Source organism: Panthera onca, chromosome F1 (assembly GCF_046562875.1).
Source record: "Panthera onca isolate mPanOnc1 chromosome F1, mPanOnc1 haplotype 2, whole genome shotgun sequence".
In the NCBI taxonomy this organism is placed as follows: domain Eukaryota; kingdom Metazoa; phylum Chordata; class Mammalia; order Carnivora; family Felidae; genus Panthera; species Panthera onca.
Window position 1 is genome coordinate 44,280,013 of NC_138355.1, and position 25,229 is coordinate 44,305,241.

At 56.1% G+C, this 25,229-nt stretch overlaps 1 protein-coding gene across 9 annotated transcripts in view; it reads left to right on the forward strand.

Annotated features, from left to right (window-relative positions):
* The window catches only part of PPFIA4 (PPFI scaffold protein A4), a 51,095-nt gene that overhangs the window by 7,385 nt on the left and 18,481 nt on the right, over window positions 1-25,229 (forward strand). For 4 of the 9 annotated variants that reach the window (XM_060644121.3, XM_060644124.3, XM_060644126.3 and 1 more), the window contains exons 2-19: window positions 5,200-5,831; window positions 9,178-9,279; window positions 9,674-9,838; window positions 10,138-10,212; window positions 10,430-10,519; window positions 10,994-11,185; window positions 11,497-11,643; window positions 11,931-12,065; window positions 14,407-14,490; window positions 14,703-14,834; window positions 15,110-15,172; window positions 15,842-15,933; window positions 18,498-18,606; window positions 20,183-20,391; window positions 21,872-22,112; window positions 22,569-22,604; window positions 22,821-22,954; window positions 23,215-23,381. In XM_060644121.3, coding sequence (XP_060500104.2) covers window positions 5,598-5,831; window positions 9,178-9,279; window positions 9,674-9,838; window positions 10,138-10,212; window positions 10,430-10,519; window positions 10,994-11,185; window positions 11,497-11,643; window positions 11,931-12,065; window positions 14,407-14,490; window positions 14,703-14,834; window positions 15,110-15,172; window positions 15,842-15,933; window positions 18,498-18,606; window positions 20,183-20,391; window positions 21,872-22,112; window positions 22,569-22,604; window positions 22,821-22,954; window positions 23,215-23,381 — 2,407 coding nt within the window. In that variant the 5' untranslated portion in view covers window positions 5,200-5,597. Of the gene's footprint in view, window positions 1-4,930; window positions 5,033-5,199; window positions 5,832-9,177; window positions 9,280-9,673; window positions 9,839-10,137; window positions 10,213-10,429; window positions 10,520-10,993; window positions 11,186-11,496; window positions 11,644-11,930; window positions 12,066-14,406; window positions 14,491-14,702; window positions 14,835-15,109; window positions 15,173-15,841; window positions 15,934-18,497; window positions 18,607-20,182; window positions 20,392-21,871; window positions 22,113-22,568; window positions 22,605-22,820; window positions 22,955-23,214; window positions 23,382-25,229 lie in introns of those variants that run through there. The other 5 variants (XM_060644127.3, XM_060644129.3, XM_060644122.3 and 2 more) reach the window with 4 other exon arrangements.

Sequence of the window (25,229 nt, forward strand, 5' to 3'; positions counted from 1 at the left end):
CAATGACCTCAGTGCTCTGGGTGCATTAACGCCAGTGATCTACATATCAGCTGGGCTGTCCGAGGCGGGCCTGGCTATCCTCTCCACTTCACAGATGAGGAACCGAGGCTCAGACAGATGAAGTCTCTTTCCAGAGTCGCATGTGTGGTCAGTGGGGGAGCCGGCAATCAGGCCCATCAGCCTGCTCCAGAGCCTTGCAAGGGAGGAGGGGCGCCTGTCTTGCTCTCAAGAAGCTTTACTTTTCAGAGGGCAAGAGAAAGGAACCTGCTCCCGGGCCTTGGGCCAGTATTCACTCTTTTGGAGTTCCTCTTCTTTGAACTTGGTCAGCGATGGTCTGCCCAGAAATGACTCTGCCACACGTATCTGTTCAGTTCCATGTATGTTAGGCCCCTGGCTGGAGCATCCAAAGACAAGTAGGAAATGGTTCTCACCCCAGAGTATTCAGATGCGATGATGTGTCACAGAGACAGGTATAAAGAAAGGGCCATGCCGGGTCTGTCGAAGGGCCAGTCTTACCTGTAGGAGAATCAGAAAGGGCTCCGTGGAGGAAATAGTGTTTGAGATGGGCTTGGAAGGGTGAGCGGAAGTGCCTTAGACTGACATGGAAGGGGCCACTGAGGCAGGCTGGGTGAGATGCTAGAAGCTGGTGAGCAACATGGTGGGTCTGGGAGCATGACCCCAGGGTAGGGAGTAGCAGGGGAGGAGACTCACTGGGCTCTCGGGGGAGAGGAAGAGTGAGGGTGAGGCTTTTGGGGGTGGTGGGCTGAACAGGGAGAGGGGGGAGGGAGGAGAAGCTTCTGGGTTAGAGGGAAGGAGAGGTGGGCAGCTGGACTTCATTCAGAGGATTGTATCTGAAAACCCCGCAGGGTGAGGGGAGCTGAGGGCTGTTTCTGAAGTTCTTGCGGGAGTGTGGTGTGGGGTGTGGGGCTCAGGGGACTGTTGACAGCTCGGTTTGGAGTCCTTAGGGCATCTGGGGTCGGGGGAGGGTTTCAGGTGGGTGGCGGATGAGGCCTTGGAAATGAGTCACTTCCAATGGGCAAGTGACCATGGTGGCTGCTGTGCAGAGGCCTTCCCCAGGGGGCACGGGGGTGGGGGAAGCCAAGGCGATATGTCCCTAGGCTGCCTTGTCCCTGGACAAGGGCGAGAAATGGCAAAGGAGTCATGGCCTGTCTTCCCTTTCTCAACTGCCTTCCCCTCCTCCTTGGAGTCAGACAGACCGGGATCGAATCCTAGTTCTTCCTCTTACCAGCTGCGTAGACTTCGTTACATGACTCTGAGACCCAGTTCTCACTGGGAAGAATTGGAAGAATTGGGTCTTCCTCGTGAGGAATTGTGAGGATGGACGTAAATTAATAGATGTTAACCGACAGCCCAGTGCCTGGTATCGAGCACGTCAGAGCTGCTATCATAATCAGTGTTATTTTCCTAGAGGACCACCTCCCTCCCCTTCCTCCAGTTGAGTGGGAGCATGGGAAGGAAGGGAGCACGGCCCTCCTCTTTTGCCTCCTTGCTCCGAGGGGCTTCACCCTGAGGCCCCCTCTTGGCCAAGCTCGTGGCCCACTCACATTTGGGCACAGCTCCAGCCAGCTTTGCCCTAACCCTTTGGCCTCTACAGGGCCACCAGCTTTGCCCTCGATGAGCTCCCTCACCATGGTGGGGCCTGCCATCTGGTAGGGCAGTAGGGAGCCGGCCCGTGTGTGTGTGTGTGTGTGTGTGTGTGTGTGTGTGTGTGTCCAGCCAGAGCATCAGACCCAAGTCAAGTGCACAGCCCTTCTGTTTGTTGGGAAGAGATGGGGTGGGGGGGGGGTGACTCTTGGAAAGCCAGAGAGGCCTCAGATTTGCCTCTTCTGTGTTTATGAGTCCAGACACCTGGTGTGGGTCCGACCCCTCCATACACACTCACACACTTGCACTCACACTCATGCCTGCTCTCTCTGGAGCCCTCTTCCTCGGTGTCACAGCCTGCCCGTACTCCTCACCGGCAAAGCCCCTCAAATGCTCACTTTGGGGGCTGGTAGCTGTCGCCTCTGAATCAGGACCTGTGAGTGTTACTTAGAAATTGTGCAGGAGTTGAAGAGGCTTCTGTTAGGCTGAGATGATAATTGCGCTATTTAAAGCCGGCCCTGGAGCCAGAAGGAGCCAGGTGTCCCGACCCGGTTGCCCTAGAGCTCCTGGCTGTTGTTCACCGTGCTGCACAAGTGGGGGCAGGGTAGGGGGGTCCTGGCCAGCCATCTCGGGGCATCTGCCTGGCATCGCCCTCTGGGCTCATCCTCAACCTGCTCTACGTGATGCCATTTCACTAGCGGAAGTGGAGTGGTTACCTGGCACCTGGTTGGGAGGGAGGCTGGGAAAGGCTGGGGGCAGCCAGCTTCTCAGTTGCCAGAAAGACCAGGAGGATTGGGGGAGGCCAAGCTGGACCAAATAGCCAGCACATCCCGGAGGGCAGCCTGAGGTCTGTTCTTCCTTCCTGAGAACCTCCCAGCCCCTTTTCCGTAGGAGCTAGGACAAGCCCTCCCACAGGCCTGCCTTTGCCCTCTACTAAGGTAATTCACACGCCCCTGCAATCATGGGGTGCTTTCTGCTTTTCCCAGCTCTGTGTTATCTGTGATCTCATCCCTCGAAGGTGGGCAGAGCAAGGGTCGTGGGTTCCATCTTACAGCAGAGCTCTCAGTAGGTGGCGACAAGCCCAAGGTCATCCGGCTGGTCTGTGGCAGAACTGCACCCGAGGTGTCCAGAGTCCCGGCTCTGGGCTCCTTCCTCTCTTACTACACTGCAGGATGCCTGGGGATCTGTTGGACTGAGGCTGTTCCCAGGACCCTGAGCTCCTGAGTGCACTACACTCTTCTTCCGAGGACAGGTTCTGTCACAAGGAGCCTCTTTCCCAGCCGGACCCTCACTTCTCTCTCATTTCTTCTTGGAGTGGGATGGGGGAGTGGGAGGGGACGAGGGCCTGGCAGCTGGTGAGTTTGGAGAGGTTGTGGTCTTTCAGCCTCACAGATTAGAGCATTCGGGGTGAGGGTCGTGAGCACAGTGGGAGGGAGAATTGGAGGAATCGCTATTATTGGCATTAGTGAGTTGGCACTTCTGGCAAGACTGGGGTAGCAGCCCCTCCTGTCTACTCCCATCTGCTCTGTGGGGCAGGGACGTTGGGCTGGGAGGGTGCAGACCAGGGTGCTACTTTTGACCTCTGTAGCTGCTAGGGACCCAGCCCTCCACGGTGGCTTCCAGCTTGGGGAAAGGATCCCCTGGATCAGAGTCTGTGTCCAGTTTGGGTCTGGGAGCATGTGTGTGGCCACACGTGTATGTCCTAGGTCCCCATAGTTCCGCGTCTGCTTGTATGCATGTGTGCGTGCACGCGTGCATGTGTGTGGGCGTACCCACATGCCTGCCTGAACCCCTGGGCCCCCTGGGAAGGACTGTGGGGGTGAGCTCAGGAGTTCTCAAGCTGGTGCTCTAGCTTGTGTCTGATCTAGGCCCACATTCCTCCCCAGCCTCCCTCTTGCTGCTCCCATTTCTGCCTGGATCATGAGTACTTTGTGGGGGGGGGGGCAAGCGGGGGATGATAGGTGGGTTCAGGTAGAAGAGGCTTGGTCCTTCTCTGGTTTCCCTGCTGGGTTCAGCCCTGCCACAGGCTGGGGGCTGCCCAACGTCCAACTTCTTTCCTCGCATCGGGTCCTCATACCTCCTGCCTTTCCCCTGACCGTCCCAGTCTGCCTGTTGCCCAGTCTGCCACCCGGGGCGAGGGGTGGACAAGACGCAGTCCCTGTGTCCCCCAGATGGTAAGAGGAGGGAAAGGAAGGAAAGCATTGTTTAGAGAGCATCTCCTGTGTGTGCCCATTACCGTGCTGACTGCCTCACATCCTATTTCTCATGCAGCAAGAGCTCTTCCGAAACGGATTAAAGTAGTGGCCTCCTGGCAGTGGGCAGGGGGGTTGGAAGGCAATGGCAGGCAGAGGAATCCCCAGCTGCACCCTGCCTTCCTTGGCACACCATTCTTTGCTCTGACCACCGGGCTTCCCCGCGCCGGGCTCAAGGTGTTCTCAAGGCTAGGCTGGGCACACGTTCCCCAGCAGGGAAACCAGCCTGTTGGCAGTGGCAGCGATGGGCCGTTACACGGCGGGAGAAGATTCCCGGCCACGCGCAGGGGCCCGCACACCTCGGGAGACTGACACCCTTTACCCCCACCTGACCATGGGTTCCTTCGCATCATTCAGTTCCTGCTCCGACACGGAAGTCGCGGGCCACGACTTCAGAACGGAAGCCTGCTCTCTGCCAGGTTTCAGGAGGAGGGGCGACTTGAGCTGGAGCCTCTTTTCCTTTTTTTTTTTTTTTTAATTTTTTTTTTTAACGTTTATTTATTTTTGAGACAGAGACAGAGCATGAACGGGGGAGGGTCAGAGAGAGGGAGACACAGAATCTGAAACAGGCTCCAGACTCTGAGCTGTCAGCACAGAGCCTGACGCGGGGCTCAAACTCACGAACCGCGAGATCATGACCTGAACTGAAGTCAGCTGCTCAACCGACTGAGCCACCCAGGCGCCCCTGGAGCCTCTTTTCCAAATGATGGGCATGGAGCAGGTCAGGGCTCTCTGCCACCCAGTGCCCAGCCCGTGCCTTTCCAAGGAACCGTACTGGGTCAGTGGTCAGGGTAGGAGGTACCCTGGCCTTGTCTCCTGTGACCCTAATAGTGCACCCTGTGTGGGTTTACACCCGCTTAGAGCCCTTTAGCCCCTTCTGTGCTTACCTCGGCCTGAGTGCAGGGGGGAAGGCTATGGTGGGGGCAGAGACCCTATTTACCCCCCTTTCACTTTCCCACCCCTGGGTCTCAGGAGGACTCTGGGCAGCCTGCTGGCTGCTCCCCTGCCACTGACTGAATCATTTCTATATTTGGCCAGTGAGCCACGTGGGTGGGGAACCACTCCACTGCGGCTGCACTTCTGACAGCTGGGGGGTGGGGAGAGCTGGAGGCAGAGGCTACGGCAGCGGGCATGTGCGTTCCTTGGGAGAACTAAGGAAGGCGCCATCCGAGTGAGTGAGTAAGCCTGGAGGAGGGGCGTGCGCTGACATCTCCTTCTCCTCCCCCACGTTCTGGTCCAGGTCCTGTTTCCTCCCCCCCCCCCCCCCCACCCCGCCGCCATCCCCTCCCCTGGATGCCCTTCTTTCCTCAGCTGGTCCTCACCACAGCCTCTTCTCCCACAGACCACTGCCCTCCAGAAACGATGGGTGTCGCTAGACCCAGCTGGGACTCTGCCAGGCTCCAGCACTCAGCCTAAGGAAGGGCCCTCTTCCAGCCCTGCTCTCCCTGCCTGTCATGGCCACACTCGGCTGCTGCCCGCTTGTCTGGGGACATAGGGCACCCAGCCCCAGCCCTGAGAGGTTAAGCCAGGCCCTCTGGCTCCATTCCACAGGGGCACTCTGGGCACCAGGCCCCTTTCAGAGCAAGAGCGACTGATGCCATGGGAGAAGCCCCTGCCCACCTGCCCACTCACCTGGCGCTGTCTGCTCTGAGACCCATGCACTGGGTCCCCCTGGAAGTGCCAACCCTGTGAACCCCTCCCCTGTCCCCCGACGCTGAGAAGGCCCTGTCCACCCCCACCATGTGTGAGGTGATGCCCACAATCAACGAGGGGGACCCCCTGGGGCCCCCCCATGGCGCCGATGCTGACGCCAACTTTGAGCAGCTGATGGTGAACATGCTGGATGAGCGGGAGAAGTTGCTGGAGTCCCTTCGGGAGAGTCAGGAGACCTTGGCAGCCACGCAGAGCCGGCTCCAAGATGCCCTGCATGAGCGGGACCAGCTCCAGCGCCACCTTAACTCCGCCCTCCCCCAGGTAAGGCCTGATTGTCTGCACCTCCCCACATTCTGCCCCCCTCCCCACCCCCCCACCCCCACCCCGCCCTGCTGAGCCCTGCTGAGCCCTGCTGAGCCCTGCACACTCTGGGCCCTCAGCTTATCTGCATCTGTTTGCGTATCGACAAATGGAATTCACAGAGCATTTAACTTTCCTTCATCTCCCTACATAAATCCTTTCCCTGTCACTCCCAAGCTCCTCAGGCTGGCATTGGCTTCACCTGGAGAAATGGATGGAATTTGATGCGGGAGAAAAACCCAGCCATAGCTGCCAACTGCAGTGAGCCCATGCGGTCACCAGGTGGCACCCTAGACTGGAAAGACACTTCCGCCTTGACTGATCCTCACCAGTGCCCTATTCTTGGAGGTGGTGGGTGGGGAATCACAGAGGGTGGAAATGGAGAAGCTTTAGAGAGCATCTAGTCCTCTTAATGCACAGATGGAAAAAACAATGGGTATCACATAGAAAATTCTAGGCAGAGCTGAACCTACAAGCCAGGGGTCTTGACACCTGTCTCATGCTCCTAAATCAACACCACTACCACTAGCAACGATGGTCATCATTTCTGTTTTCCGTGTACTAAGCACTGTGTGTGCGGTTTGCCCCCACTAAATGCTCATAGCTATGAAGCTGGTACTGTTACCGCCATCGTCTCTGTTTTATAAATGATGGAGGTGAAGCTCGAGGAGGTTAGTCAGTTGCACAGCCTGTGAGGGTGCTGCTGCGACCGGGGAGGAAGCTCTGAGGAGCCACACGGCTCCCGACTCAGCCCCAGGCTCTTTCCCCACCTGTGGGGAGGAGAACTGAGGTGAACCCAGGAGGGCTGCGGAAATCTCCTACTGGGAGCTCAGAAGTGGTGGGGGGCAGAGTCTTGTGATGCTTCATCAAGAGGGATATGGAGCCCTGGGGAAGAAATGGCGTGAGAGGACCTCGCTGACTGTGCATGAGGCCCCGAACAAGCCCTAGAATGAAGGAGCCAGTCCCTGGCCCTGGGGCCCACAGGCTATAAAGGAGATGGGTTAAAAACCCAAATGACCGGAAGACCAAGCAGGGGAAGAGAAGAGGGGCTCCAAAGGGTTGCTGAAATGGTGGTAAAAGTAGCCGCCTTTGGTGGACTTGTGCTAAGTGCTTTCCATGCGTTGGCTCATTTGGTCATTGTAGCAACACACGAGGGTGGCCTCTACTTGTGTCTTACAGATAGAGATGGAGGTTCAAACAGGCTAGATGACTTGTCCAGGGTCACACAGCTAATGGGGCAGAGCTGAGATCTGATTCCAGCCGCACACTGGGAACTTCAGGAGGGCAGGGATTATGTGTTTCTTGTGTATGTACTCAGGGACCTGGTACACGGTAGGTGCCCACAGTATTTGTGGTTAAACCATGGACTTCTAAGATGGTGCTCTTAACCACTGTTCCAGACAGTTTTCAGAGGAGGGAGAGAATCTTCCACTGGGGAGTCTGGAGGGTCCCAAGGAGGTATATCCATTGAGACGGGCTTTGAAAGCTACATGTGATTTCATCAGGTGGTGACAGAGGGTCGGGCTTTCCATGGGGAGGGAGCCCATTGAGCAAAGGTGTGGAATTAGGATGGTTTGCTGGTGATTGGATGTAGCAGGAGACCCAGGTTGACCAGATCTTAGGGTATATGAAAAAGGAACCATGAGAAAGAAACTTGAAAACCAGGGTAAGAAGTTTATGTTCAGCGTTGTAGACAATGCCATGCTTTGGGAGATTATCCTGGCAGCAGTGTGTCAGATGGGCTAGAGTTGGGGAGGAGGCAGGTGTTCTGGGGTGGGGAGCCCAGGAAGGGAGAGGAGAGAGCCCTCGTGGTGGTGTCAGGGCATGGGGCTGGGGGCGTGCCGAGTCCTGCCTCTGGGTACGTGTGTGTGTGTGTGTGTGTGTGTGTGTGTGTGTGTGTGTGTGTAAACTAAGGAGTGGAGCAGCACTGGCACCAGGCCTGGCTTTCCACCTTTGGCCATGGCCTTGACAGAAAGCAGTAATCCAGGAACAGGGTTAGAAGTCTGAGACTTCTCAGGCTCGGGCATCCCTGGGTCTCTGTGCCCTTCCCACAGCCCTTCTTATCCCCTGTTGCCTGATCTGAAGTGATCAGTGGGGACTGCTTTGGAATTTTTCCTTCCGTCATGAGTCCTTGGTGTGTGAAGGAAGCTTTAGGTTAGGACCGGGCTGCAGCTACTGTTCAGTCACTCCCAGACGCTGGGCAGCCACAGGGTTTGCGTCACCTCTCTGAAAACTTTTCTGGAATAAGGTGATGTCTACTTTAGTTTTTATTAGTATTTATTTATTTTTTTTTAGAGAAAGAGAGCATGAGCAAGGGAGGGGCAGAGAGAGAGGGAGAGAGAAAGAATCCCAAGCAGGCTCCATGCTATCAGAGTGGAGCCTGATGCAGGGCTCGAACTCAAGAACCAGAAGATCATGACCTGAGCCTAAGCGAAGAATCGGATGCTTAATCAACCGAGCCACGAGGCACCCCTGTGTCTAATTTAATAGGATATGATGGACCTGGAAATGTGAGGCCAGCTTCTCACCCCTGTGTGCTTGTCCTGACCCAGATGGGTGGGTTGAAAAGGTGTCTCACGGTGTGTGGGCCTGACAGCGTGGGAACAGGGCCCCTCAAAGGGATACTTTGAGCATGGTTACCCAGTAAGGCCAGTGCAAGTGCCCTGCCATCAAGCCCCGGGATGCAGCCCTGGAGTAAGTGAGTGGGGATCCCTAGGATGTGTGCTAAAGCCAAATGGCGGACTGAGCAGGTCTGCAGGCTGTCTTGCTCCCCTGTCCATGGATCCTTATTTCACCAGCCACCTGCAGCTTGCAAAGCCCTGGGGAGCGGGTGGGAGGGAGCTCCCCGAGGTACTCCCTTCAAAGCCCCCTCTCTTCCTTGACTAATATCTTGGGACCTTACCATAAGGGGAGACTCCCCTCCGTCTGTTTCTAAAGGATGCTGTCATCGGGTTGTTGGGGAAATAGAAATACAAAATAGGAAGGACATAATCAGGTTATACTGTTGGCTGGAGGGGCAGGGGGCTGCAAAGCAGATTCGGTGACTTTCTCACTCTTGTTTCCACCTCTGTCCCTGGTACCCTAACACATACTTGGAATGCATGGAGGGCGCAGAGATGTGGACCCCTCTAGGGATGCACATGCTGGCTTTGGTTTATAGCCCCGCGATACAGATGGATGGGGACTTTTCTGGGGGCAGGTGCTGGAAGTAAGGGATGGGTGAGATGATCCCACCATTGACGTGGGCATGCAGGACACCGGTTAGGGGGCAAATCCCCAAGCACTCAGAGGCCTTGGGGGTTTTCAGGAATTTGCCACCTTAACCCGGGAGCTGAGCATGTGTCGGGAGCAACTTCTAGAAAGGGAGGAAGAGATATCAGAGCTGAAAGCAGAGCGGAATAACACAAGGGTAAGTGGGTGACCTGGTGTGTGTATGTGTGTGTGGACCCCTTGACCAAGGGAGCTGGCATGGCCAGGGCCAGGCATACCCCCCGCCCCTTCCTAACGTCTTTTTGTCTTGTGTTCTGAGATCAAATGATTCAGCCGTCGGTGCTAGGCTTTTCACCTATAGATGGGGGTGGTCATAGGAAGGTCGGGGTCCTGGGAGAGAGGCCAGGCCAGCTGGCTCGGGGCAGGTGTTCTACTGGGGCAGCAGGTATTTACCAACATGAAGTATTTCGGTGTTTTAACAGCAGTGCACATGGCTGTACTCCTGTCCACTCGGTGGTCATGTGGACCCTGCTCATAGTCCCTGGGGCACATGCTCACAGCCCTCCCTCTTGCCCTCCCCTGCTCCCTGCCAGTTGCTTCTGGAACATCTGGAGTGCCTGGTGTCCCGCCATGAGCGGTCGCTACGGATGACTGTGGTCAAGCGCCAGGCCCAGTCACCTTCGGGGGTCTCCAGTGAGGTGGAGGTGCTGAAGGCCCTCAAGTCGTTGTTTGAGCACCACAAGGCCCTGGATGAGAAGGTACCCAGCCTGGCCCACCGCGTGGCCCACTTCCCTGGGGCCTCTGTGAGACCCTTCTCTGCAATTTCTGCATCCTGTGCTTGGGGAAAACAGCCTTCTCGCTTCATAACTGGCCCCGCCCGCCACTACCACCGGCCTGATCTCCAGGTCCTCCTCTTAGGTTCCCTCTCAGAAATTTGCCTCTTGGCAGGTCCCTCGCTTTGCCTCATGCCCAAAGCTGGTGGATCAAGCCCAGGCTCCTCCAGCCTGAGTCCAGTGGGGTCCCTGTTTCTTCCTTCATCTCCCCTTTCCGCGGGCAGGTGCGGGAGCGGCTCCGAGCGGCCCTGGAGCGCGTTACCACCTTGGAAGAGCAGCTGGCGGGTGCCCACCAGCAGGTAAGCTGCCTGCCCACCGTTCACCTGCAGACGGCTCCTGGAAGCCAGGAAGCAGGTTTACTGATCCGCCCCAACCTGTTCTGCACTGGATTTCTCCCACCGTCAAGGCTGGAGACTGGTCAAGGCGAGGCTGGGAGGCAGGGGACTCCGAAGGGTCTGGAACATACAGGAAGTTCTCTCCTCTTTGACTCACTGCCCTGGGGGCTGTGCCCTACAGGTATCTGCCCTGCAGCAGGGGGCAGGGGCACGGGATGGAGCGGCAGAAGAGGAGGGGGCCGTGGAGCTGGGACCGAAGCGCCTGCGGAAGGTGGGTCATGGGAAACTGCGTGGCAGGGGCAGGTCTTCCGCCAGATGGGAGGTGAGGGCCCTACCCCGCTTTAGTTCAGCAGAGCAAATGCTTGAATTAAATTTGGGACTTTCTCCAATATTGCCACCTCTGTCTCCTTCTTTCCCCCACCCTGCCTGCAATGAAATCTATAGATCTTGAGCGTGTGTGTGCGCCCAACGTGCTGCTGGCTCATAATAACGTTGTCCACTTGAATCGCTAGGTGCCGTCTACCTGGTGTGTCGGTGTCAGGCGAGATCCCTTCTCTCTCTGAGCCTTTGTTCCCCTAGTCAGGCCCCTTCCTAGGTTACAAGATTCTGAGACAGCAGAAGGTGGTGCGCCCTGAAATTGGAGGCAGAGCTGTGGTCTGCTCTGGTTGTGCTGTCCCTGGGGTGGGCCAGGGGAGTGGGATACCCTGGGCCCTGAGGACTGACTGGTGGCTCACTGTCCCTGGAGGATGACACGGGCCGGGTAGAGGAGCTGCAGGAGCTCCTGGAGAAGCAGAACTTTGAGTTGAGCCAGGCCCGGGAGCGACTGGTCACCCTGACAGCAACCGTGGCCGAGCTTGAGGAGGACCTGGGCACGGCCCGCCGGGACCTCATCAAGTCGGAGGAACTGAGCAGCAAGCACCAGCGGGACCTCCGGGAGGTGAGCAAGGCCCCCCGCCCCCACCCCCCGGCCCCATCTGGTTGACTGGGGGCATTCGGCACCCGGGAGGGGAGGTGCTTGGATGCCCTGGGGGTGGAGGGAGGGCCGGACCAGGGCTGGGGGGTTTAAGACTGAATACTGGGTGGGCTCCACTGTGGGGAGGAGTGGCGGGAGGGATGGGTCAAGGTCAGAAACTGGCAGGGCGATGTGGGGAAGATACAGCCAGCCAGGTATTGGTGGGGAGGTGCAGACAGGATGGGAGTGGGGTGAAGCTGATGACGTTCCGTCCTGTCCCCTCCTCTCCTGCCCAGGCTCTGGCCCAGAAGGAGGACATGGAGGAGAGAATCACGACACTAGAGAAGCGCTACCTGGCTGCTCAGCGTGAGGCCACCTCCATCCATGACCTCAACGACAAACTGGAGAACGAGCTGGCCAATAAGGAGTCCCTGCACCGTCAGGTAACTCCTCCCGATGGGGTGGGGGTAGGCCTCGTACTTGACCCTGGAGGCCCTGGTGGTCATGCCGGAACCTCCCCTTGGTGGCCCAGGAGCCCTTGGGGGTCCTGCCGCCGGTCATCTTGGGAAAGGGGAAGCCAGGCCTCTTGGGCAGCCAAGAACCAAGGTTGTCCTTTGCTTCTCTGGCCTGGCACCTGCTCTCTCCTGAGGCTGGGGCAGAGGGTCGGGAGGCTTCGGTGTCCCCTCTTAACTCTCCCCCGCCCCGCCCCGCCCCGCCCACCCCGTGCTAGTGTGAGGAGAAGGCCCGACACCTGCAGGAGCTGCTGGAGGTGGCGGAACAGAAGCTGCAGCAGACCATGCGCAAGGCCGAGACGCTGCCGGAGGTGGAGGCCGAGCTGGCTCAGAGAATTGCGGCCCTCACCAAGGCGAGTGGACCCGGGGCCCGGGGGTCTGCCCCTGCTTCCCTTTCCGCTCCCGGAGCTCTTATGGAGCCAGGCAGTGAGTGGAGACAGCGGGAGGCACGCGGCACCGGGAGCCAGGAGACAGCTTCCCACGGCATGACTTCACTGTCCGTGTCTGTCGGTTGGAAGACCAATCCCTGCCCTCATCACCCCGCGGGGAGGGGACAGTCCCCTGAGAAGGGGTGGAGAAGCCCTGGGAGAAGTAGATGACACTGCGTGGATGCAGAGCGTTTATCACTTACACTCTTGTGTTAATATTTCCTTTTGTGTGGGGCTGGAGTTGAAAAATTAGGACTTTCATCTCTGGAAAGATGAATTCCGAGAGGAGATAGGATCAGAGGGGGTGGAGGGTGGGAGTTTAGACCGAGCTTTTTTTTTTTTTTTTTTAACATTTTATTTTATACTCGATGATTTTTCTTTTTTCTTTCTTTTTTTTTTTTTTAAGTTTATTTATTTATTTTGAGAGAGACAGAAAGAGAGTGCAAGCAGAGGAGGGGCAGAGAGAGAGGGGGGCACAGAGGATCTGCAGCAGGCCCTGTACGGACAGCACAGAGCCCGATGTGGGGCTTGAACTCACGAACCACGAGATTATGACCTGAGTCAAAGACAGATGCTTAACTGACTCAGCCACCCAGGTGCTGCTGAGTATACCTCTGTTTATCAAATTGAAGCATTCTGGGACCAACTCTGGTTGCTTGAAGGTGGCGGCTTTAGGATTAATACAAGGCAATAGAGTTGTACCTGATGGGTAGTTAACTTTGTGGAGTAATCATTCTTAAGAGGTGTGCAGGCTGGAACATCACAGGATCTGGAAGAGCTGGGTAAATGCACAGACATAGGCATGGGGTGGGTTAATCAAGAGAATTTAGGGGTGTCTGCAGCAGGCTGGATGCCTTCAGGGGTGGCCTCACTTGGGATCACCTTCGCTATCCTCCTGCCCACTGAGAGAAGGAAATCAGAAGTAAGCATCAGGCCCCCGGAGCCTGGGAGGACACAGGCTGGCCAGTGTGGCAGGGTGGCAGCTTGGGGGCGCTGCGGCGAGAACCTGCAGCCTGGCTGTCCTCGGGGAAACCCAGAACCAAGTCTGCTTCTGCCACCAACTGGCTCCGTGACCTGAGAAAAGTCACCCCCTCCCCAATCAGGTGTCAGTGTCTTTATCTCTTTGATGATGCCATCATCTCCATGATGATGGGGTTGGACTTGGTGGTGTCTAAGACCTTTCTAGCTCCTAGGGATGAAGTGCTGGGTTTAAAGTGCAGCAGAAGATGTCACATGTGGGATGCTGAGCCGTCAGCTTGAGTATCTCCCAAAACTGCCAGGAAGGATGGGCTGAACTGAATAATATGTTCAAATGACTCAGTGGCAGTGGGGGTGGGGCTTTAAGGAAGGATTTCCTGACTGTGAGATGTGGGATAGTCTGGAATATCTAGTCAGCAGAGACAGTGGGGTCTCCATCTCTGGAGACACATGAGTGGAAGGGAGACCACTCTACTTTGGCTCGTTTAATTACAAAGATGATAACCATGGCTAGCGTTTACTGAGTGTTGATTGCGTCCTAAGTGTTTGCCATGGATTATCTCATTTAGTCCTTGCAGTGGTCCAATGGGCATAGGTGCTGTTGTTATCCGTGTTTTATAGTTGAGGAAGCTAAGGCACATAGAGGTTCAATGACTTGCCCACACAGCTGGGAAGAGGGGGAGCCGGGATTCGAACCCAGGCAGTCTGGCTTGCATCTATACTCTTAAGTGCAGGCGCATCTGCCCGGAGGCATACAGATTTATGGTAGCTCATGTTTTCCGGTGGAGTTTTCTCTGGGAGCCTGGAGAGAAGTTACAGTCCATTGGGCTGCCAGCTCTGGGATTTTTAAGTTTATTTATTTATTTATTTTGAGAGAGAGCGGGCGAGAGAGTGAATATGAATGCGGGAGGGGCAGAGAGAGCAAGAGAGAGAGAGAGAATCCCAAGCAGGCTCCTCACTGTCAGTGCAGAGCCTGATGTGGGGCCCAAACCATGAGATCGTGACCTGAGCCAAAACCAAGAGTCGGACGTTTAACCGACTGAGCCACCCAGGTGCCCCTGGGATGTTTTAAGGCAGGCCCTGAGCAAGAAGAATGGGGTGGGGGAAACACCTGGCAGGGGGTAGAGAGTACTTGGGGAGAAGGGCAGTGGTGATGGCAGTTCTGCTCCTAGGTGAGAGGTCGAGGGCTAGGCTTCGTTGGTACTGAGGCCCTGATCCCCCAAGGGCACCCTGGCACTGGGGGATGTGGGGGCCTCAGCAGGCTGCACTGACCCATCCCTGCTTCCAGGCTGAAGAAAGGCATGGCAACATTGAGGAACACCTGCGGCAGCTGGAGGGGCAGCTGGAGGAGAAGAACCAGGAGCTGGCAAGGGTGAGGGCACCGGGCTGGGGCTCTCGGTCCCCCTCCCTGTCCCCAGGGCAGCCTCCCAGGATGGTGGGAGCTGGGAGGGGCCTGGCCAGGGGCAGAGCCATAGAGGGGCAGGAGGAGGTGGTCAGGTGAGTGGGCTGGAACTGGGGGGGAGGATGGATGGCTCCCCGGGAAGGGCCTGGGGTGACCTGGTGCCAGGTGTGCTGGCTATGCAGGTGCGCCAGCGGGAGAAGATGAACGAGGACCACAACAAGCGGCTGTCAGACACCGTCGACCGGCTGCTCAGCGAGTCCAACGAGCGACTGCAGCTGCACCTCAAGGAGCGAATGGCGGCCCTGGAGGAGAAGGTGCGGTGGGACCCCGGCCCGGGTGGGCGGGGCTGCCGGGGCGGGGCGAGGGGGGTGGGTGTGGGTGGAGCCGGGCGGCCCGAGGGGAGGAATCGGGATGTGAGAGGGTTAGGGGCGGGGCATGTCCATTCCGCACACACTAGTGGACTGACCCCAGGGAGGCAGGAGAAAGGGGGAGCGGGAAGGGTGAGGAGGGGCGGGCTGGCCTGGGGAGGTGGGGCGGGGAGGGGGAAGGTGCGGGGCGGAGTCCCTAGCTCCCAGCTCTTCTCCCCCAGAACACGTTGATCCAGGAGCTGGAGAGCTCCCAGCGGCAGATCGAGGAGCAGCACCATCACAAGGTACCCAGCTGCCGGCCAGCCCCGCCAGCCTGGGAGGGCCGGGCTTGCGGTGAGGAACACGCCTCTGTTTCATGCAGCTGCTCTGACACCCAGCACCACGCTAGTCCGGGCACAGACGTTATTTCACTGATCCTCGCTAGAGCCCGTCACGGTGGGTGCATCACCACCCACATGTAAAGAAGAAACGGAGGCCATAAGCATAGGGCATAGGGTGGGCAGCAGAGAGGCAGGGCCCAGGGAGAGATTTGGTGGGGCCCTCAAACCTGGTAAGGCAGGAGTCTGGTGATTCTGGGAGGATTAGGCACTGTGCCTGCCTCAGCAATGTCTGTGAGGTCTGGGCGGGCACCGGGCGCCCCTCTGCTGCCCAGCCTCCATTGCCATGCGTTTGTGTGGTGGTGAGGGCTCAGCAGGCCTACTCCGGTAGAATCCTTACCCAAGACAGACCCTCTTCCGGCCCTGCCCCTCTGCCTGCCCACTGCCGACCTTTCTGCTCCCTTTCCAGTTGGACCTCTTCTCTTGGTGTCATCTGTGAGCCTGGCCGGGGGCCCCTGGCTTTGGACTTTGCAGTACATTCTTCTGCTTCTCCCCAACTCTGCTGTCCTCTCTGTCCCTCTCTCCCCTCTCTGCCCCTCCCTGGTCCCACCCCCACCCCGGGTCTGCCTGGCACAGGGCCGCCTGTCTGAAGAGATTGAGAAGCTGCGCCAAGAGGTGGACCAGCTGAAGGGTCGAGGGGGGCCGTTTGTGGATGGCATCCACTCCAGGTACTGGAGCGCGGGAGGCTGGGCGTGCTGGGATGGGGTCCTGGATGGACCCTGAGGAAGGAGACTTCCTCCCACCAAAAGACCGCCCAGGACCTCAGGGGTCCTCCTCCTATCCAGGGTGGGACACTGAGGCTCCAAGAACTTGGTCAAAGTCACCTAGCTCACTTGGGAAGCTTAGAAGGAGCACCTGTCCTCTGAGGTGAGGGATGCTGAGAGGCAAGTAAAGGCAGGATGCTCCTTCCCCAGTGCCATGGGACACAGGCCATGCTGTTTTCCTTGACAGAGGGCATGATGCCCTTGCAAGGGGTCTGCTGAGTTACATGCTCACCCATGTCCCACAGGACTTGCTCATGGCGAATGTCTGGTTCATTCTAGTTCTTTTGAGTCACCATCTTTAGGGCTCTGGAGGATTGTTGTTTGAGAGTTAAGGACCGCCTAGGTTCAGGTAGCAGGCGGGGGGCAGAAAGGCAGCATGAGAGACTGAAATGAGGCATTAAGGACTTCCTTACTGTTGGCAGTTGAGATGCCATGTCCACGGTTGGTGACATCCCTTTTTCCAAAAACATTTGAAGAGATGGTGAGTGGAGCTTTCTACCTAGTGTTTGAATTAGGTCCATGTTTTAGGGAACTACTGCATTTCCCCCCCACATTTTGCGAAGTCATTGACATTGAACTCAGACCTCAATCCTGCCCCTACTTCTCTGCCCAGAGAGGCAAGGTGAAGACTGAAGATACTAGTAGGTGATGCCACTTGAGGTTCATGGCTCCTGGCTGTTTTCTTTCCAAACCAAAGTGTCACAGAAGAGAGTCTCAGAGGTTCCCTTCGGTCGTGCTCTTGCCATATCAGGGAGATGGGGATCAGCTTCCCTGAAGGAAATGGGTACATGCATATATATGTGTGGAGGGGTAGGGTTTGAGTTAGGGAAAGGGACGTTGAATTTGAAGAAGAGAAGCCTGTGGCTGTCTGGAATAGTAGAGATGTAAGTACCATCTTCAAGTTCATCAGAAATTGTTGTATAGGAGAGGAGTATGGAGAGAAGCAGGGAGTGGAAACAGGAAATAGTAGGTGGGATTCCTCTGACTTCTTCCTTCCCATAGGTTTCTCAGAAGAGACCCCCCCCCCCCCATAAATAAGACATGACTTAGAGTATACCAAGCCATTTGCCACTGCTTGCTTTCCTTAATGGTTGGGAATTCTTGGCTTTGACCGTAGAAATACAGGACCCATCATGGAATTGGGACTGAACTGCAGGGGAGGAGAGGGAGATAAGCAGAAACTCCCTTTTCCCTGCAGCTACCTTGTACAATCTGCTGTAGGCTTGCCCCGTCCCTTTGCCCTGGGCCCCCTCAAGGCTTCCAAATTGGGAAGGCATAGGGAAGAAGTGTCACTAGGGAAGGCTTCCAGACATTCCAGAGCATCATAACTGAGATTCTAAAATCTCAGAGTTGAAATAGACCTTTGGGGGCATCTCTAGCCCATGTCTCTGATACGGTATCAGGGTGTCCTGAAGTTTCCTGGGGGTAGGAAATATGCCTGGGTTGAATTTTGACTAGGGACTCTTCCAGATTATGGGGAAACCCAAGGAATGTTGCTTAGGAGAAAGCGAAGGAAAAAAGGCCCTCAGGATTAAAAGGACTTTTAGAGATCCTTCCTTCCAAAGTCTCTCAATGCCGGGAGCTCTCCCACACCATTCTTGTCAGGGCCCGAGAGCTGCTGCTTGAATAACTCGTTGATGGGGAGCTCAGCTTTTTAAATTTTTGTTTAATGTTTATTTATGTTTGAGAGATAGCCTGTGTGCAAATGAGCGGGGGAGGGGCAGAGAGACAGGGAGACAGAGGATCCCAGGAGGACTCTGCACTGATAGCACAGAGCCCAATGCAGGGCTTGAACAAACTGTGATATTATGACCTGAGCTGAAGTCAGACGCTTAACCAACGGAGCCACCCAGGCGCCCCACCCCACTCCACCTTAAACATTTTTTTTAAAAATGTTAATTTTTGAGAGAGAGAAACAGACAGACAGCTTTTCTAAAGCCACCAGATGCATCCCAAGCCAAATTTTACCATTCGTAGGTGCTTCTTACGTTTTCTTTAAAAAAATTTTTTTGAATGTTCATTTATTTTTGAGAGAGAGAGAGGCAGAGCATGAGCCGGGGAGGGGCACAGAGAGTAGGAGACACAGAATCCGAAGCAGGCTCCAGGCTCTGAGCTGTCAGCACAGAGCCCGACATGGGGCTTGAGCTCACAAACTGTGAGATCATGACCTGAGCCGAAGTCGGACGCTTAACTGACTGAGCCACCCAGGTGCACCCAAGATGCTTCTTATGTTAAATGGAAAGCTGCCTCCCTAGAACTTTCTCCCCTGGACCATTCTGATCCCTGGGGCACCAGAGAATAAATCGAATCTTGTTTACATGGCAGTCCTTAAACCATTTACGATAGCTCTATGCCTGCTAAGACTTCTCTTCGCCAAACTGAAGATCCTTTAACCCTTTGGACCTAGTGGGTGTGAGCCGGGGCACTCAGTCTTCAGGGCTGGCCTTTTCTCCCCCTGAACACTCAAGGTCGCATATGGGCAGTGCAGCGGATGTGCGGTTCTCCCTGAGCACAGCCACCCACGCGCCCTCAGGTCTGCATCGGCGCTACTCGGCACTGCGGGAGGAGTCTGCCAAGGTGAGGGGTGGAGGGGTGAGTGTGGAGGGGTCTCCCCAGGGAGCTTGGGGTCAGTTCAGCCGCGTGCCTGGCTCCGGTTTCACAGACGGCTGGCGTGCGGTGCAAATCCTCCCCCTCCCGTCCCCCCCCCCCCCCATGTGGACAACAGCTGCAGCCGGGGTTGGGGCCACTGTCAGCTGCAACAGCTGTGCCCCCTCACTTTGGCCTCCTGGTGGGCAAGCGGTAGGGGCTGGCGGGCGGCCAGCCAGTCCCTGAGGCCCCACTGAAGTGTGTGCACGTGTGCCTGGGCGTACAGGCGTGTGTTTCTAGTGGTCGGGGTGGGAGATGCAGGGGCGAGACGGAATTGGCAAGCTTTCTGGAATAAAAGCTGTGGTTTGTGGGGGAGTTGAGGGAGGGATGGCAGGTTAACTGGCCCTGGGGATGGCACCTGAAGTTTTCTGAGAAGCAGCTTCAAGTTCATGCTGAGACTGCCTGGGGAACTGGGGCGGGTGGAGGGAACAAGAAAGATAGGGGCAGAAAAGGACCAACTTCTTCTTTTTTGGGGGCAATGTGATTCTTTCTTAGCCCCATAATGGTTAAGCATGCTTTGTCTTGAGCCCGGGCCCTCTACATGCGCTGAGGCACTACAACATACATGTAGAGAAGGGGGGAACTCCTAGCCTAATAGGGGAAGGTTCATCTCTGCCCTTAGGAAAGCCCTAGTCTGATGGAATCGCAGCCTGAACGAAGGCTTCTCATTCTCTCTCCCCTCACCCTTTGCTCTTTCTGTTTTTAAGAACACAGCAGGTGCCCAGGAGCTAGAAAGGAACCCTAAGGGAACCTTGGGGGGTTGGGTCCCATAGGATGGGGTTAGGGCACCTCTCTGTCTCTGGTCCCTTTCCTTTTCTTCCCCTCCTCTTCTGGCTCATTCATTTCTGTGCTCTTTCTTCTTCCACGCCTTTGTCCACCGACGAGGTTTGCAGGTGACTTCTGAGAAGCCCCCACCTCTCAGGGTTGACTACAGGGCCCTGTGATGTGCTGAAACTCTGGGAGACACAAGGCAGTCAGGACTGCTTGGTTTCTCTTGTCGCCTGGGTCTGGTTACTCTTGGAGAGTTCGTGTTAATAGAAAGGGATAGCCTACATACGGTGCTTACTTTGTGTCAGACGCCGTGCTAAGTGCCTCACGTGCATTTCCTCACTCAGTTCTCATAATTACTTGCAAAGTAGGTTCTACTACTATCCCTGTTGTACAGACGAAGAAACTGAGGCACAGAGAGGTGACACAGCTTTACCACAGTTGCCCGGCAGGTTTCAAAGCAAGGCAGTCTCTCTCTGGAATCTGTGCCTAACCACTCGGCCACTCTGGCTCCTTGAATTGGAGTATTACGTCTTAGACTTTAACAGGCACATAAATCACCTGGGAATCTGGTTAAAATGCAGACTCTGAATCATTAAGGCCGGGGGCGGGGCCCGAGATTTTGCACTTCTAACAAGTCCCCCGGAGATGCCAGTGCTGCTGGTACAGGTGGGGAGGGTCCTGCTCCTCAGCCCGTTTGTTGTGTCTTATTACTACCCTTCTCCCCTCCTTTGCTAAGGGCTGGGAGCCCTCTCCACTGCCTGGGGTGCTGGCGCCCACAGCCACCCCTGCCTTTGACAGCGACCCTGAGATCTCCGACGTGGATGAGGATGAGCCAGGGGGTCTGGTGGGCTCCGTGGATGTTGTCTCTCCCAGCGGCCACTCGGACGCCCAGACCCTGGCCATGATGCTCCAGGAGCAGCTGGATGCCATCAACGAGGAGATCAGGTTAGGGCAGGGGTGGAGGGTCTGGGAGGTACCTTGAAGGACAGGGGCCCCTTTGGGTTTGGGCACTGCAGGAAAAATTCTTCATGTATTTGCTTGTCTCCAACAGCTGCACCTTCGAGTGCTTGGTCTAGGGACTCTGTGTGTGTGTGTATGTGGGGGGGGTCTCAGGCCCACTACTGGACGGAGAGGGGTGGGGTCTCAGACTGACTTCTCAGACTTCATTTCCCCTCCTAGGGCTTGGGAGGCTGTGTTCCTGCAGCTAAATGTCATCGCTAAGAGCCTAGCTCCCACTTACTGAGAGCTTTGTATAAATGCTGCTGTCAGTCTCACTAGCCTCCGGGGGAAGCAGCATTATTTCCATGTTACAGACAATGGAACAGAAACCAGACAGGTTAAGTGATTTGCCCAAAACCACAGAGTAAGTGGCAGAACCAGGATTCAAACTCAGGTCTACACTCAGTGCTCTGTAGCATGTCTTCCATCCCTAACAAGACATCAAGCGGAAACCAGTGGCGGGGAAAGTTATCAAGCCCTGAACTTTACCCTGCCTTTGTAGGGGGGCTATTAATGTTTATCACCAACGGCAAGGGAGAATCTGAGCCCGAGTGCATCAGAGCTTTAGAGGGCTATCGGGGGCATCTGGTTCCGTGGTTCCCACACTTTTGGATTTCACAGACCAGTTAAAAGGAAAACATCATAACACACACACACACACACACACACACACACACACACACATATAGGGGCGCCAACTTTTATTCTGCAAAGGCAATCAGGAACGGTAGTTGCTGTTTCCTATCACAACCATTGTACAAAAGAAAGGGCGTTTTAACATTCCCTAGTGTCAGAAGACACTCTCAGGATAAAGACAAGCCCTGCTCCCGGAGGACAGAAGGCATGTTACGTCAGCGCGCATGTGTGAGAGTGCGCACGCGCTCCCCCTCCCCCGGCCCCCCACCCCCCCATGGTCATCAGTTTTCTCATTTTTCTGTAGAACAGGGAAAACTCCTTCGGGGTCATTGTCAGTTAAAGGACAATGGGTTTGGGGAGGGACCTGGGTTTGGGAACTGCTGGCTCAGACTCCTCCTGACATTGGGGATATGGGGAAACTGAGGCCGGAGAGCCTGACTCAGGGTTGCCCGCATAGTTAGTGGTAGGTCAAGAATTCTGCCTCCCAGGATGGCTTGTATGCCACTGACTACATGCCTCCTTTTCCCGCAACTTCTTTTGGTAAACCAGGGAGTTTTGTTACGTGAGGCCAGCTGACGAGAGACTCAGAGAGAGGGAGAGAGAGAGCGATGTTTCTGAGCTGCGGTGGGCAGGGCCAGCTGTGTCGGCGAGGCCATGCCAGACACAGCATGGCTCCCCCACCCCAGGCATGGCCTTCTGCCCGGGGTCCCAGGGTGGTGAGCGCGGACGCTGCCACAACCGGCCTCCTGCTGGGCCTCGGAGGGGCCAACTCAGGGTCTGGTTTCCCCAGGATGATCCAGGAGGAGAAGGAGTCCACAGAGCTCCGTGCCGAGGAGATTGAGACTCGAGTGACCAGTGGCAGCATGGAGGCCCTAAACCTGACCCAGCTGCGCAAACGCGGTTCTATCCCCACCTCTCTGACCGCCCTGTCCCTGGCCAGCGCGTCCCCTCCTCTCAGCGGCCGCTCTACACCCAAGCTCACCTCCCGCAGTGCAGCCCAGGACCTGGACCGCATGGGGGTCATGACCCTGGTGAGAGTCTTGGGGCAGTTGATGAGCGGCCCTGTCATGGCCGGGCTCTGCGTTGGGGGCTGGCCGAGGGGAGCTGCTAAGGCAGGGGAGGGCTCCCTCCCTCTCAGTTGGGGCTGGCATCTTCTTCCCATGATGTGTGCAGACCCCGGCATGTCAGGCCACCAACATGTCCTTCTGGGTTTGGAAAGGGCCTGTCATATCTTCCTGAACCCTCTCTCTTGGATAAGCACAGAATGCGTAAGAAACTCACCCCCTGCCCATACCTCTCCCTTTCTTCCAGAGGTGGCCCTGACTTGTTTCATCAGGCCAGCTTTTTTTCTGCTCTCGTATTCTCTCAAGGCCTGTGTGAGGCACTGAATCCTATCTTCTCATCCTAAGACCACCAGGTTCCCCTTGGGGTTGACTTTCAGGCATCCAGAGGGTGATTCTGAGCTCACCCTTCACTCTCTCTTCCAGCCCAGTGACTTAAGAAAGCATAGGAGGAAGCTGCTGGTGAGTGCTGCCTGAGGACCCAGGTACTAACGGGTTAATTCTCCCAGGCCCTTCCCTTTCGGCCTCTCTCCCCTGGGCCCCTGAGTCTGAGTCTGGGCTCAGAGAGGCCCCAGGCCTTCCCATTGTGTTTCTCCAAGCTCCTCTGCCTTGTCCGGGCTGGGTAGGCAGGCCCCAGATCTCTCCCTCTATCCCCTGACGGCTTCACTGTCTGTTCAGTCGCCAGTGTCTCGGGAAGAGAACCGGGAGGATAAAGCCACCATAAAATGTGAGACTTCTCCTCCTTCCTCACCCAGGACGCTGCGGCTAGAGAAGCTTGGCCACCCAGCCCTGAGCCAGGAAGAAGGCAAAAGGTAAGTGGCACGGGCCCCACCTTGAGTCTCTCTACCGCCATGGTCATGTCCTCCCTGTTTCAAGAGAACATCTCACTTCTCTTTGAAACGCCATCATGGAAGGACATTCCCACATCTCCTTTGGTCACCTGCTCTGATCATACCCGCCCGCCACCTCCAACCTCCTGTTAAGTTCTTCCTGAGGTCTAACGTCCCTGACTCCTGCTATAATTAAAGTATGTTTCTTTTCATTCCACCCGCTCCTGGCTGTCATCCTGTAGTGCTTTGGAGGATCAGGGCAGCAACCCCAGCAGCAGCAACAGCAGCCAGGACTCCTTGCACAAGGGTGCCAAGCGCAAGGGCATCAAGTCGTCCATCGGCCGCCTGTTCGGGAAGAAGGAGAAGGGCCGGCTAATCCAGCTGAGCCGAGATGGAGCCACGGGCCATGGTTTCTGTCCACTTCCTAGCGAACGGGTGCAAGTAGAGGGGCCAGAGCAGGAGGGTGTACTCAGGTCCAGCCTTCTCCCCCTGCCTCCCAGGGGCCAGTGGGTGGAAGGCACAGCCAGGCAGATTTCGGCTCCAGAGAGCAGCGGTTTTCCGTGAGATCTGTCCCTTGAGAGCCCCGGGCTGCCTCGGGAGGTGCTAGCTCCTGCCACAGAAGCTCCAGGCTGCAGGGAGGGAGGTATTTATTTGGAGTGATGTGGAAGGGATTCCTGTCTGGAGCGAGAGATTGGCCCTCTGAGGTTTCTTTCAGTTTGGAGGTTTTCTGGTGTTCTCAGGGCCTTCGGGAAGAATTTCTTGGTTCTTTCTTTAGGAGAGTCAGTTCGTGATTAGAACTTATTTCTAGTATACCTGACCTTTGGACGCAACGTATCGTAATGCCTCATTATGGCTTCGTAGACCTTATATTCGCGTAAACGCTTGGGAAAGAGCATTACCACCTCTGTGCTAATACAAAGTTCTCGTACATGCTTGGCACATGGTAGGTACACAATAAATGTCAGCTATCTTCCTTTGCTTCTTCCCGCCCCCTCTCCTGCTTTCTGTCATCTTTTCAGTCATTTTTTTCAACAGACATTTATTAACTGCTATATACAAGGCTTAGTGTTGGGTGTTGGAGCAGTAGGCCATTCCTTCAAGGAGCTCAGTGCCTAGTGGAAAGGAAATAATAAAGAGATGATTCCAAAATAGTGTAATGATAGCGATATGCTTAGGGTGCTTCTGGAACTCAGAACGCAGCCATGGAGTGGTAGGGACGCCAGCAGTGGCTTCCTCTGCTAGGTAACAGCTGGGCTGAAGCTTGAAGGCGGAGTAGGAATTAGCCCAGCTAAGAAGAGTTGTATGTGAGGGAACCGGGCATCTGGGAAAGGCAGCTTCTGGGTGCAAGAGCTTTGTTTGCAATGGAGTCTTTTCAAAGTGGGAAGAAAGGGGTGGGAGGAGTGGAGGAGATGGCTTTGGATCCTAGGCTGGGGCCAGCTCATAAGGGCCTTGAGAAGTTCCCCCAAGGCCACGGGAGCATTGACAATTGCGCGCAGGGGGACCTGATCAACTAGAAGAAAGGAACCTTTGGACCCAAAGGCATAATTAGACCTTGTACCTCAGGGAAGGTGTGAATCAGAACATAGCTAGCTGGGTGAGGAGGAGGAGGAGGAGGAGGAGGAGGAGGAGGAGGAGGAGGAGGAGGAAAGGTGGGCACCTGTCCCCTGGGAGGGTATTGAGGTGGAACACCCTGCCCCCAGCCCACAGGGGTGCAGGGAGTCGTGGAGCTGACCACAGATGGGGCTGGGAGGGAGCCGAGAAAGTCTGATCTGTGCGAAGTCTCGTGGTTTTCTACGCTCCCCGCGCCCCAGTGGCATCTAAGACAGCATCTCACCTCGTTTTCTGGATTATCCACACCTACTGCTATCTGTGCTGCATGGAGTGACCAGAACTTCATGAATTCTAAGATGTTGCCCCCGCCGTGAACTCTGTGGGTTTTGGCATCTGTTCAGGAGATCCTTATAGAAGAAGACAGAGCTGGAATGTTCCCCTTTGTGGTTTGTGCAAGTGTGCCCCTGAGAAAGAGGCCGAGAGGCACATCTCTTAGTGTGCCCATTTCCCCGCCCCAACTAGATGAGGCTAATCCTCTGAGCCCGTAGCCCGCCTCATGGGTGGCTCTCAGGGTTTCCTTTGCACCTCGGTTTGGAGGAGGGATAAGTTCTGTCTAGGATTTTGCTGGCGTAAGGGTGTGGCAACTTTAGTCCATTGGGCTGGAAAACACCTCCAGGGCTGAGGCTCCCAGGGCAGACTGTCTGGG